The sequence below is a fragment of the Syzygium oleosum genome, unplaced genomic scaffold (assembly GCF_021117445.2).
Source record: "Syzygium oleosum isolate NSW1041296 unplaced genomic scaffold, Sole_v2.1 Sole_v2.33, whole genome shotgun sequence".
Taxonomy (NCBI): domain Eukaryota; kingdom Viridiplantae; phylum Streptophyta; class Magnoliopsida; order Myrtales; family Myrtaceae; genus Syzygium; species Syzygium oleosum.
Genome location: NW_026607517.1, coordinates 3207310 through 3218800, shown reverse-complemented (window position 1 = coordinate 3218800; position 11491 = coordinate 3207310). Strand labels below are relative to the sequence as shown.

The 11491-nt window shown below is 41.4% G+C and overlaps 2 protein-coding genes across 4 annotated transcripts; one reads left to right on the top strand and one right to left on the bottom strand.

Annotated features, from left to right (window-relative positions):
• Positions 1-640: 640 nt before the first annotated feature.
• Positions 641-2910, bottom strand: LOC130135475 (uncharacterized). The gene is made up of 5 exons (XM_056304880.1): positions 2776-2910; positions 2527-2623; positions 2124-2202; positions 1930-2011; positions 641-951 (listed from the first exon to the last, which is right to left on the bottom strand). The coding sequence occupies exons 1-5, from the start codon at positions 2806-2808 to the stop codon at positions 811-813; spliced, it is 432 nt and encodes a 143-aa protein (XP_056160855.1). The 5' UTR covers positions 2809-2910; the 3' UTR covers positions 641-810.
• Positions 2911-3952: 1042 nt separating this feature from the next.
• LOC115672593 (probable ubiquitin-conjugating enzyme E2 23) lies at positions 3953-11441 on the top strand. Of its 3 annotated transcripts, XM_030594432.2 has the most exons (8): positions 3953-4088; positions 5045-7090; positions 7660-7797; positions 8584-9066; positions 9419-9488; positions 9586-9725; positions 9859-10170; positions 10816-11441. In XM_030594432.2, the coding sequence occupies exons 2-8, from the start codon at positions 5045-5047 to the stop codon at positions 11065-11067; spliced, it is 3441 nt and encodes a 1146-aa protein (XP_030450292.2). In that variant the 5' UTR covers positions 3953-4088; the 3' UTR covers positions 11068-11441. The 3 variants fall into 3 exon arrangements, with proteins under 3 accessions (XP_030450292.2, XP_056160772.1, XP_056160773.1); XM_056304797.1 differs by lacking the exon at positions 10816-11441 and having other exon boundaries at positions 9823-9943; XM_056304798.1 differs by lacking the exons at positions 9419-9488; positions 9586-9725; positions 9859-10170; positions 10816-11441 and adding an exon at positions 9152-9229 and having other exon boundaries at positions 8584-9099.
• The last annotated feature ends 50 nt before the right edge of the window (positions 11442-11491 follow it).

The window sequence follows — 11491 nt, the reverse complement described above, 5'->3', positions numbered from 1 at the left end:
AATTTCATGAAGTGATAGGACGAACAATTGTTGCGCAAAACTCCCTTAATTTATCTAGGGTTAATACTACGAAAAATCCTAAACTGGTACACTTGTGATAATTTTACCCAAAACTAATTTTTTAATCACAAAAAATCTCAAACTAGTACATCTATGATAAATTTATCCCAAACTAATATTTTGACCAGTAAAAATCCCAAACTAGTACATTTGTGACAAATTTACTCTTCATTAATTTCCGTTAAATTAAATTAATACCACAAAAAATCACAAACTGGTACACATGTGACAAACGGAGGATAAAACATAAAACTGATACATCAGTTAACTGTCGCGTGTCATTTAATAAAACAATTTGACAGTAAAACTTAACGGAAACAAACCAAGGGTAAATTTATCACAAGTGTACCAGTTTTGGGTTTTTGGTGGTCAAAAAATTAATTTGGGGTAAAATTATCATAGATGTACCAGTTTGAGGTTTTTTCGTGGTATTAACCCATTTATCTATCTCCAGAATTATTTCTATTTTTTTTAAAGTCCTGTGATATCGAATTTGTTATGTATTCCGGTCGAAAATTTTGTCTCTCTCCCGAGCATAGTAAAACTAATGGCATTTATCCAATAGATGTAGCTCAAAAGCTAAAAGTAAAACTAATGGTATTGTCCATTCCTGAAACAAATATGATCAGTAAAACATGGAATTAACAGAAGCTCAACTCTTTTCTGAGTAAGCAAGATATCACAACCCATTGCAGTTTCAGCAACAGCAGAAAAGTGGACAAAAAGTGTATCGTTCAGTGATAAGTTGCTTCAGCCAGCTGAACTTGAGCCAAATGCCTTCACAATGGTACTGACTCTCTCCGCAAATGTTCTGGAGGTTATCTTTTTACCGGGTACATGAAACGGATTCGAAACTGCATCCACGTATGCCGCATGAAACCTCCGGAAGAACTGTTCGTAAACAAAGCAATGAGACAGATTTCAATCACAGGCGAGATGATACAACTACCAGTAGGAGCAGAATGTACCTACTCAAGCATCCTAAAGATACAATCTGCATATTGCTATGTAATTACAAAATGGCAATGGCCTCTTCATCTTACATGCCAGAAGAGATCATCATTACTAACTTACAAAACCAGCCATGCGCCAGTGATGCATAAGCAAAGCTAGACCTCATATTATTCATAGTCCATTCATATCCAAGTACGGCTAGATGCTCTCTTCTGTAGCCTTAGACGATCTGTACACTCCCTCAAAGGAAGTAGATTGTTTCGCATAATATTGCAAGAAGCAGGAGAGGAAACGGAAAGGAAGACAAAGTGCAAGTGTTGCAATCTGATCCATCACCTGTCAAATGATTCCTTTTTACTAGAATCAAAGTTTAACAGATGCTTCTTATGCTTTACACTATCTCAACTACTTGCCATTTTTTTCTTCAAACGATGAGGATCTCCACTCGAGTAAGCTCTGCTTTATCAGATGCCCTCGCTATCCTTATGAGGCATATACCAAGTAAACCGGAAGCTAAAGCTGGGTGCATTGATGGTCCACAAATACCCGACTGCCCTCAAGAGAATTGTAAGTTACTAACAAGAACAAGCATGAAATTCACGTTTTAGGCTTAGTCCGTTAGGCTCCACCAAGACACATGCCACCAGTCTGTTCCCTAGGAGAGAATCTTTACCCTGAAGTTTACTAGTTACCACCACATTCAACAGATCCCTATTCCAGGATCAGCAAACTCAAACCTCTATTATTTACCATCACATCCAGGATACATTTTCAACTTGGCAACAATGGAAAGTTTATAGCAAAGCCTAGGATCAACAGCCGACATGCAACTGTATAAGGATACTGATGTAGGAGTTCACCAAAGATTTCGGAAAATTACATCAGAAACAACTGTATTTACTTAAGTTTACTCACATTTCTCACATCGGCATCTTTGACATCTAAATCTGTTGTGACTAGGATAAACTTCACTTTTGTATTAGTCAGATAGCCATACCTGCAAGCAGAATGACCGCATCAACCAAAAATTCGCTTACTAAATCACAGAGCACTAACCATTACTGGTCGACACAAGTTTCTACTCATCAAGTAAGCAAAAGAGGACTTACACTTTGTAGTTTTCGGTCGGATAAAGAAGACCCAGAAAAGTCTCATTCAGCAGTGGCCCTGATTTTTTCGGATTGTTCACTGAACATATTCAAACAGAGCAACCACAACACCATAAGAATTCACCAATAGGAAACCGCAACGTGACGTTAGCCTCAAAATCACAATATGTGCCAAGATCTAAACTTTGCTATGAGAAATTTCCCCACTCCCTACCACTAGCTAAAGAACAAATGCAATTTCTGAATCACCACTAAAATCAGAATCAACGGGATGCTAGCAACCTTGTTATTACAGCCCTTAAGAAGAAAACATTCGCAACATTAGCCAAATGAAGTGACTCGGATCAAAGTTCGGGCAACGAACTACGCGTGCAGATACGTATACGAGGGAACTACGAACTACCTCGCTCGTCGACGACGTCGAGAGAGCAGTGGACTATGTGGTGAAGCTTGAGCGCATCGTCCGCCTCCGTGAAACTCTGTATGTACAGCGGGTTGTTCTGATCCCGATCGGAGATCAAAAGCCGCGCGAATCAAAACACAAAAAGACGAACAGCCATAAGATGGATTCAGGCGATCTGGAAAAATCGAAGACGAATCGCACGAGGGCGCATTCCGGGCACCGGCGTGCACCGCGGGGGCGGAGGCGTACCTGGTGGCCGACGACGGCGACGCAGACGATCATCTTCTCCGATCGCGTTGCTTCAACCGCTGGAGCTGACGCTGCTGAGGAGGAGTCGAGTTCTTCATTTGCAGGTAACGGGTCGGGCACGGGTTTTGTTCGGTTGCACCGGATCGAAATGGGTGTCCGGCCCGGTAAGGCCCATACCTTTTTTTAATCAGGCGGGCCTGACGAGTGGTTTCCAAGCTCGGGATCGGGCCCGACCGGCCCAAGCTTTTGACCCGATTCGATTGCGGAGTCTGTTGGGTTTCCCTTGCCTTGTCGCCGCGGACTCGACTCTTTTATCACGTTACATTACGTTTCATAATAGCCCAAGAAAGCATCCCTCCTTTCTTGACTTCCACGATGCTCGTTTCATTGCTTAGTAATCTCAATCACCCCCAACAAAATGGATCACGTTAAGGACGAATAAAAGGGACAAGTATAATGTGGAAACTTGTCAGAGAGTGCAATTGAGTTCTACAATTTTCAAAAAGTGCAATCGAGTTCTTAAAATTTGTCAAATTGGTACAATCAAATCTTTTCATTAATTCTATCTAACTTGACAAATGAAAAATGTTAACAAATTTTGGAACTTGTTTGTGCAAACTTGACAAGTTTCAAGACTTAATTGCACATTTTGAAAGTTTTATGGCTTAATTATTCTTTTGGGATAAGTTTTAGGACTTGATTGCACTTTTTGAAAATTTTTAAGATTCAATTGCATTTTCGTGACAAATTTATAGGCGAAACTTTCAAATAATGGCTTGAATTGAGGCGACTTTTTTTAAAGAGGGTCCGGAGTGAATCTTGTCTCTAATAAGGGACCTTGAACAAGGTCGCTTTCAAATTTTTCCAAGCCCCTTTTTAAGAAAAAGAAAACCGGCTTCACTTCGGATTCCTATTCGAAATTCTCCCGTAAAACATATTCCTGTGGATTATTTTTGGTCGGAAATGGAAAAAATTGGAAAACGAAGGAACGAAAGGGTAGGGGCAATCTGGGCCTTTCGCCAGCAAATCCGTCCCCACGATTGCCCTCGCCTCCGCCTCCAGCACGAGCCGGTCGCGCGGGGTCCGAATTACGATTATGCCCCTCTCTCCGTATCCGGGATCGAGCCATCGAAGCTCCCCCGGTCCCCCCTGTCGAGGTCGCAGACATTCACGTTTCTCTCCCCATCGCTAAACAAAAAAGCCGAAGGGCCGCTCGTTCGAAAATATATATTCAGACAAGAACGTCTCCGACGGACATCTTCCTCTCTGCATCTCTCTCCTCCATTCCTCCGAGACTGATCTTCCCTTACGAGGTGACTGTTCCTTGGGTTTCTTGGGTTTGTCCTTGATTGTCTCGGTTCCGTCTCGCGACATGATCTTGTGAGGAGGCGGCGGATGATTCATGTGTAGCTTGCTTTGGATCGATCGTGTGGGTGTATGATTGGATTCGTCGACGATCGATTGGATGGGTAGCTGAATGGAGCTCCTTCGCGCGCGCGCGTTTTTTGTTTTAGTTCATGTCTTGGTCTTCTGGGTCTTGTCTGCGGCTTGTTCTTCAGCTGCTTTAGGGTTATGATAAGCTGGGATGAGCTCCGTGGGATGAAGATGGGTAGCTCGTGTTTGTTGATATCTGCATTTATTGATTGTGTTTCGATGGGTCATTGGGTGGGTTCTGTTTGAAGCTGGCAATCGTTCGTTGTTCATTGGAGGCGCGCTTGGCTTGTTTGCACCCGATGCCTGATTGAATGCCGTTCGTTCTGGTGGCTTAAAAGATTTAATCTATTTGAATCTTTCGAGGGTTTAATCCGCTCAATAGCTGCCTGTTGCTAAAAGATTTGTTTTTTTCTCTCTTTTAAATTCTTACGAATTGTGTCTTCTCATTTCCGAAACGCGAAGGTGATGGTATTCCGTAGAGAAATCATATTTTTCGTCACTCCTGAATCTCAGAGGTTTGGAAGACATGGCCTGTAGAGATTTTTAGGACTTAGTGTTCCATTGCGACACTAAAAAGAGCTCCTGTTTGTAATCTTGTTGTGAATGGCCGACATTGTCTGGGAATTCGAGCCTAGGGGAACATACGGTGCATACATATATTTGGGCTACGAGGGCATATGATCTTATTTCCCTTTATTCGTTCTTTCTGCAAATCCTTTGTGATGCACTTTTATATGTTCTTTTGGCGGTGTTTATAAGATATCATGATTGGTTTGTGATTTGGGTGACAATTTGTTCGAAGGTGATGTTAAATTTGGATTTTATGAATGGTCAGATGGCATTGCAACAGAAGAATATTGCTGCTGAGGAACCAACCACAAGTGGGCACGACACGACTCTGGAGGAAGCTGATTCTGCTATCGGTGGTTGTCTTTCTGACGTGAATAACAATGGTGACAGCAATGGAATGGCAGAAGCAGATAGAAACATCAAGGAAACTCAGAGTTTCCCTGGCATATATAGGCAAGATGTGGTGAGGAGCAAAAAAAATGGAACGATCGGTATAGTGACTGAAGTTGCTGGGGACTCTGATTCAGATGGCAGCATTACTGATGAGGAGGATGAAGACGAAGACGATGAAGACGATGCTGAAGACAGTGCAAATGAGGAGACTGATGGTGATAGAATCAAATTATCTCGGGAAAATTGTGCCGGAAGCCAAGGTGATGAGAAACCAGGTCCTCTATCTGCCGACCAAGTTCGAGTGCTCTGGATGAATGACATTGAGAGTACTCAAAGTCTTAATGAAGTAACAGTCATTGATCGGGGATTCTTACACGGGGATTATGTGGCTTCAGCCTTAGACCCTACAGGTCAAATTGGTGTCGTGGTGGATGTTAGTATAAATGTGGATGTATCAACTTATAGTGGATCTACTATAGAAGATATACCATCGAGAGAACTAAAGCGTGTGACGGAATTTTCTATTGGAGATTATGTTGTCCTCGGTCCGTGGCTGGGTAGAGTAGATGGTGTTCTAGATAATGTGACTGTGCAGTTTGATGATGGTTCTGTCTGTAAAGTAATGAAGGCTGAGCCACATCGCCTCAAACCTATCACCAAGAATCTACTTGAAGATGAGCATTGTACTTATTTTCCTGGTCAACGTGTCAAGGCTAGCTCTTCTTCGATTTTCAAGAATTCGAGATGGCTATCTGGGTTGTGGAAAGCTAATAAGTTGGAGGGTACCGTAACCAAAGTCACGATAGGCTCGGTGTTTATATATTGGATAGCGTCCGCTGGACACGGGCCTGATTCTTCGACTGCTCCAGCGGAAGAACAGAGCCCGAAGAAACTGAAATTACTGTCTTGCTTTTCCCATGCAAATTGGCAGCTAGGTGACTGGTGTCTTCTTCCATCTTCAACACCAGCTTCGTCTCTATTATACAAGGGTTTGTCAAGACTAGAACTTGATGACTCGCTCAACAGTGAGTTAGATAGCTCTCAACCGGAAAAGGAGGTTGCATTGGATGAGTCAATTGACAACAGAGAGTTCATGGATACTGATGCAGACACTGTATTGGACCCAAAGGCTCCATTGGAATCAATTACACGATACGCAGCCTCATCTGAGTCTAGCTCATGTAGCAGTTCATTGTCGGTTGCCAAGGAAACTCTTCATGAACCTTGGCCTCTTCATCGGAAAAAGATTCGTAAAGTTGTTCTGAAGAGGGACAAGAAGATTCGAAGGAAAGAGGAAAATTTTGAAAAAGCTCTTCAAATTGTCAATACCAGAACAAAAGTTGATGTGGCGTGGCAGGACGGTCAGATTGAACGCTGTCTGGACTCAACAAAATTGATTCCAATTGAGACGCCTGGTGATCATGAATTTGTTGCTGAACAGTATGTGGTCGAAAAGGCTGCTGATGACGAGGATTATGCTGGTGAAGTTCGGCGTGTTGGGGTAGTGAAAAGTGTAAATGCCAAAGAGCGAACAGCTCGTGTCAACTGGTTAAAACCAGTTGCCAGGCCAGAAGATACTCGTGAGTTTGAGAAAGAGGAAGTTGTTAGTGTCTATGAGCTGGAGGGACATCCAGATTATGACTATTGTTATGGTGACGTCGTTGTACGTTTGTCCCCAGTTTCTGCTTCTTTGCAAATGGATTCTGGTATGAAATCTATCGAGACAGGAATGCAACAAAGCGTGCCAGAGGAGGATACAACAGATAACGAAGAAGACAGCTTGGGGACTCAAAAGGTCGAGGAAGTCACCGACAATGAAGCTACCTCTACCTTTACAGATCTTTCATGGGTCGGTAATATAACCGGGCTTAAAGATGGTGACATTGAAGTTACATGGGCTGACGGGATGGTTTCAACGGTATGCATGACAGCCTATAGCTATTTATATCTTCCTTTATTTATAGTTACACTTATGTACTCTTTTAGCACTAGTCTGACAATGGTCTGTGCGCAGTTGGCATGCTTACCATTGTTGACATTAACACCTCTTTTGTTTTTTCTTCTTTTTGCTTTCAACCGCAAAAGCAATTGATGGAAGAAGGTTGGAGCCCTTCTATTTTTTGCATGAACTTTCTCAATGTGGTGGTAAATCTGGTGATTAACAGTTAGAAACTCTACTTGAGCTGGAACAGCTGCTGGCTTTAACCAGTGAGAAATTACTTGTGAATCATTTGAATAATGAGCTCGAAAAGAAATAATTCCAAAGATTCGTCATGTCTAAAGCTCCACGTGTTACTAGGTTGGATACAGGCCAGGCCTAAATCTTTATTGCTCTGTTCCTCCCTCTGGACAAAAAATGACCTTCAATCAATTCCACTCATTTTTTCAGTTTTGTTACAATAATGTGACTCGTTCTCGCTCGCTTTCTCCTTTTATAGACTAGATTTAATATCTGGCCTTTTGTTGTCTCTTCTTTGTGGTTTATAGGTCGGACCGCAGGCCATATATGTTGTCGGTCGAGATGATGACGATGCGTCGATTGCTTCTGGCAGCGGGGTTAGCGATGCTGCAAGTTGGGAAACTGTAGATGATGATGAAATGGACGCTGTAGCAAATGACAAAGAGGTTTGTTTCTCCTTATGCCTAGAGCACAATTTGATGAATGTAAATGCAGAGACAACCTTCCGGCCTGGCGATGTGAGGCACGTGCACTTAGCACGATTGTCACAAAAAGTACAAGGAGGAGATTTTATCATGAACAATTTGGACTCATTTAATTTAATAATAACACAAGTTAACATGCTATTAGAATTATCTGGTGTACTGGATGATATTCGCATTTAGTGGAGTGGATACTGAAGAGAAGAAATACAAAGGTTGGTTTACAAAACTGGTTTATAAAGTCATGTAGCAGAACCCTGTCGGGCGTTTAAATGTGGCCTACTTGTTTAATGAGGCACTAACAATTTGCTGTTTGACTTCATAAATATTTCTAGCCCTGAAGTGAAGTTACATGGACGTTAAATAGCTTGTTATGCTGAAAAAACAATCAATTTATGACTAAAGTAGATGGCTTTCTTAGAAATCAACTTTTTTGTTTTTATAGATTTCGTAAGTGCTTTGCATGGTCGCAAAGTTGATGTTTGCGATGTCTACCTTGAACATATCTTGAGCCAGACTGCATTACAACTCTGTTCAATATTTTAGAACTTACACAGTTGATTGAATCGAGAGACCTCTCTTGGACTTTGAAGCAGGATCAGTGGTAGCTCTAATGAAACGATCTTGTAAATAAAATGTCATTGAACTTTATTTGTACTCTTGCTGTAAACACTATCTACAGGAATTTTTCCTTTATATGGTGTATGTTAATTGCCCCTTCTCTGAGTAACGACGCCGAATTATTTCTAGGAGGTTGGACTTGCAAATGATGATGACAATGATTCTGGAGAAGAGAGTGTGGAAAACCATACTGGAATGAATTCAGCACTTTCTTTTCCTTTGGCTGCGATTGGATTTGTAACCAGATTGGCAACTGGAATATTTTCACGAGGCCGGAAAAATCTGGACTCTGGTTTGGATTCTGAAGCTGAAAATGACAGTCATTCCCAGATGTTGATGCAAAGTTCCGATGGATTATATTCTAGTGACGAGTGTAGCTCGCAGAAATCTAACATCATGGACTGTACGGGTACAGACACGACTTATCTTATTGGGGATCAAGATATTTCTGGGATAGTTCCTGATCCAGTGGATGCAGCTGAAAGTTTACGCAATACGAGGCCTCAGGAAGTAGATGCTCCAGCCTCCTATGAAGAAACTACTTGCACTTTTAAACGTTTTGATACGGCTAGAGATCCTCTAGATCACTATTTCATTGGCACGAATGGACAGGTAATGCTGCGAGTCTCATTTAAAAAAATTACGGTTCCCTTATTTTAAATTAAATGATATTGAGGGGATAAATGAAAGGTTGCAGTTCCCTTATTTTAAATTATATGATATTGAGGGGATAAATGAAAGGCTGATACTCAGTGCTTAAAAGGGCAGTCCAAGTGTAGAACCCGTTGCCCCCTTTTTCTCTGCATCCAGTGAGAGAATAAATGGAGGTGCGTGCGTGTGTGTGTGTGCGTGTGTGTGTGGGGGGGCGGGGGGGTGTGGGGGTGTTGTTGGACCTTTATTTTCTGATCGTAAGCCTATCATGGATAGAGTTGAAATCTGAACTTTGTAATAATGTTATCTACAGGTCAATGGTGGAAGAAAGTGGTTCAAGAAGGTACAGCAAGACTGGAATATCCTTCAGAATAACCTCCCTGGTAATCATAATTGTGTTAGATGTGTAGAGTCAATGGAATTTGTAGATATCATCTCAAGTCAAATGGCCTTGGATCTCATTGTAAATGAATTCAACAGATGGGATTTATGTACGAGTCTATGAAGACCGAATGGATCTTGTGAGGGCAGTAATTGTCGGGGCGTATGCGACACCCTACCAAGATGGTCTTTTTTTCTTTGACTTTCACCTTCCCCCAGAGTATCCCGATGTTCCACCAGTAAGAAATTCTGAAATTTTTGACAATGCATTTCTAATTTCTGAAATTATGTCTCTTATCTGGTTATATTAAAGGTTTAATTTCATTTCCTTTGAAGTGGGCTTTTCTGTAACATTGTACCTCAAACCTGCAGTCAGCATATTATCATTCTGGCGGATGGCGGATTAATCCCAACTTGTATGAGGAGGGGAAAGTTTGCCTTAGCCTTTTGAACACCTGGACTGGCAGAGGAAATGAAGTGTGGGATCCCTTATCTTCTAGCATTCTTCAAGTGTTGGTTTCACTCCAAGGATTGGTGCTCAATTCTAAACCATACTTCAATGAGGCAGGGTATGATAAGCAAATTGGGACAGCTGAAGGAGAGAAAAACTCGTTGGCCTATAATGAGAACACTTTCTTGCTGAATTGTAAGACAATGCTGAATCTAATGCGAAAGCCCCCCAAGGTAAAATCACATTCAATGCGCCCTGTGATTCTATTTTCTTCTTTGTATCGAATCTGTCATCCACTGATATTCACTTCACACTTGCCTGGTCCTACTGTCTTTTTCTGCTTTAAGGGCGAGGGCATGGAACCAACTATGATGGTTTATTCTCTGTGAGCTTTACAGATTCAATGGCTAAAGCATAATTGACTAAGGAGATCGATGCTATATTTAAGAAAAAGAAAATTTATGATACTTCACTGTTCTCTCTGCAATCCTCCTCATCGGCTTTGATGCTGTGGGGTCATGGATATCTTGAAGATTAACTTTCAACTCATGCATTACAGACTATCGCTTAGGATGTAAGCAATGCATGCTCCTTTTTTCGGGGATATTTGGTTACTTGTTAAATCCTCTAGAAGTTCGTCCACGTTTTTTTGTTCTGAGAAATTTCGTGTTTAATTGGTTGATGTTCTTTCAGGCTGCTAGGCTGATGCTTTAAATATTTCAATTCTCTATTTAGTGTTAAACCAGAGAAGTTGCATGTTAAAACAACTCAGGCAACTCTTACATCAAGTTAGGCTTCTTCATTCTCTAATCGTAGACGCATTTGCTGCTAAAATGTCATAACCGGAATATTTTTGAACTTTTTCCTGGAACATATAGGACTTCGAAGACCTTGTCAAGGAGCATTTTCAGAAGCGTGGCTTTTACATCCTCAAGGCTTGTGATGCATATATGAAGGGATATTTAATCGGATCTCTCACGAAGGATGCCTCTGTAAGCAGTGAAAACAATGCAAATTCAACATCGGTTGGCTTCAAGCTTATGTTAGCCAAGATTGTACCAAAGCTTCTCTTGGCTTTGGATGAAGCTGGAGCTGATTGCAATGAATTCAGACATTTGGGAGAACCATAGCAGATTCTGAAGTCTAAGCCTCTGCCTCTTTCTAGTCAAAGAGGTTAGCTTTGCGATTCACTACGATTTCGTTCACCAACAGATATTTGTTGATGTAAAGACTTCCATTCCTGTGCAAATGAAGAACAGTCGATTTGCGCAGCAACATTCTTTGCTGATTGGTGAATGACATGTTTTAGAAGCTTGGTTTCCTTTTGAGCAAAAAATGCGCGTTTCCTTGTGATTGTTCCAACACTAGTGCCAAATGTATATTTTGGGGTGGCCACATCAATTTTTTTTCTGCGGAAGTTGGCCTCCGTGTGTACTGACTTCATTTTTTTTTATAGGAAAAGTTTTGGATCTTGGAACGTATAATCTATCTTATTCATTGTCAAGTGTTAAAAAGTGTACATTTGATTTCCTTCTGTACTAATCACAATCGTTG

Excerpts from the sequence above, each read along its gene's own strand:
- LOC130135475 (XM_056304880.1), bottom strand. The coding sequence starts at position 2,808 with ATGATCGTCTGCGTCGCCGTCGTCGGCCACCAG. Across the intron at positions 2,624-2,775 it reads TCGCCGTCGTCGGCCACCAG|AACAACCCGCTGTACATACA; the intron begins GTACGCCTCCGC and ends GATCGGGATCAG. Across the intron at positions 2,203-2,526 it reads CGACGTCGTCGACGAGCGAG|TGAACAATCCGAAAAAATCA; the intron begins GTAGTTCGTAGT and ends GAATATGTTCAG.
- LOC115672593 (XM_030594432.2), top strand. The coding sequence starts at position 5,045 with ATGGCATTGCAACAGAAGAATATTGCTGCTGAGGAACCAACCACAAGT. Across the intron at positions 7,091-7,659 it reads CTGACGGGATGGTTTCAACG|GTCGGACCGCAGGCCATATA; the intron begins GTATGCATGACA and ends TGTGGTTTATAG. Across the intron at positions 9,489-9,585 it reads CCTTCAGAATAACCTCCCTG|ATGGGATTTATGTACGAGTC; the intron begins GTAATCATAATT and ends TGAATTCAACAG.